The 1,281-nt window shown below is 36.5% G+C and overlaps 1 protein-coding gene across 1 annotated transcript in view; it reads left to right on the forward strand.

The window, feature by feature from the left end:
• ada (adenosine deaminase) overlaps positions 1–1,281 on the forward strand; it is a 45,290-nt gene that overhangs the window by 11,212 nt on the left and 32,797 nt on the right. The window contains exon 2 of the mRNA XM_015393455.1: positions 640–701. Coding sequence (XP_015248941.1) covers positions 640–701 — 62 coding nt within the window. The remainder of the gene's footprint in view (positions 1–639; positions 702–1,281) is intronic.

A 1,281-nucleotide genomic window follows, 5' to 3' on the forward strand; every position in this document is an offset into this window, starting at 1 on the left:
CAACGACTGTCCACCACTGTCTAATTATTATTAAACCATAGCAGAATATGAATATGATATGAATATTATAAAAGTAACAGTAGTTACACTCTGTCCCAGAGTTCAGACATTTCACAGAAATACTATCATTAAATATTCTCCAAACAAAGCAGTGGTCTGCTCCCATCCAAGGAAAATAACAGGCTTTCTAAAAACTGAGACGAACGTAACCCAGCTGTGTTTCACAATCCGAGTGCGGGAGCCGTTAGCAGTATGATCCAAATCATCTGAAGCTCTGCAGAGCTAAAAGGAAACCTGGATAAGCTTAAAGTTTGGGAGAGGCTCGCTTTGCTCTTTCATAATAGCAGCAACGTATTTGAGGCGTCAGCCGTTGAGGGATGAGCCGAGTCTTCTGTTTCCTCTGATAAATCAGAGCTCTCAGCAACAGGGGCAGAGCCAAAGGAGCCTCTTCTGTTTGCCCCCTGTGGCACCCCTGGCCCTGTTCACCACTGTTTGCCCAACCGTGTGCTCAGTATGCACAATGGGCTGCAGCCAAAGCACACAACTGCAGCACCCCGGCTCTCTTTGTGGAGGAGGACGGCCTAACTTTGATGTGCAGGAAGTTACTACTGACTCACCAATTCTCTTCTTCATCCGCAGATCGAGCTTCATGTTCATCTTGATGGCGCCATCAGGGTGGAGACCATTTTTGATGTTGCAAAGTAGGTTTATTTGCTTTATTTTTTTATGTATCTTAAAAACCACCATAAATATGGAGTGAATTTTGTTTCATTATTGTTACAGATTTTGCAAAGAGAAATCTAAAAAAAACATCCAATACAGAAATTACAATTTGAAATACTCCTTAAATCAAAATGTGTTAAGAGTAACTTAACTTTGATCAAATTATTACGTTTTTATTATATTTATCTTCATATTTACTTTTTCTCTTTCATTTTTTTTTTACAAATGTATATTTTCAAATGTTGTTTTCTCCAAATTCATGTTTTTCAGGTCCAATTTTACAAAGTGCATTGATGTTTTACAGTTAAAATTCTCTTTAATTCAGGCCCATTGATCAATAGAAATGCAGTTCCTAACATCCACATAGAAATGTATCTTCAGTCCTTATTGAAGAGAACTTCCCGACCGCAGAAGTAAAGAGAATGCAATTTATAAAGGACAATTTGAAAACAATACAATTTGAAAATAAGAATTAGAAAAAAATAAAAGAATATAAAACTAAAACAAACACACACAAAAAAAAACAATTTAAAATGTCCTGGGTTTTTTTTTTTTATC

This window comes from Cyprinodon variegatus, unplaced genomic scaffold, assembly GCF_000732505.1.
Source record: "Cyprinodon variegatus isolate N-32 unplaced genomic scaffold, C_variegatus-1.0 Scaffold642, whole genome shotgun sequence".
NCBI classification, from domain to species: Eukaryota; Metazoa; Chordata; class Actinopteri; order Cyprinodontiformes; family Cyprinodontidae; genus Cyprinodon; species Cyprinodon variegatus.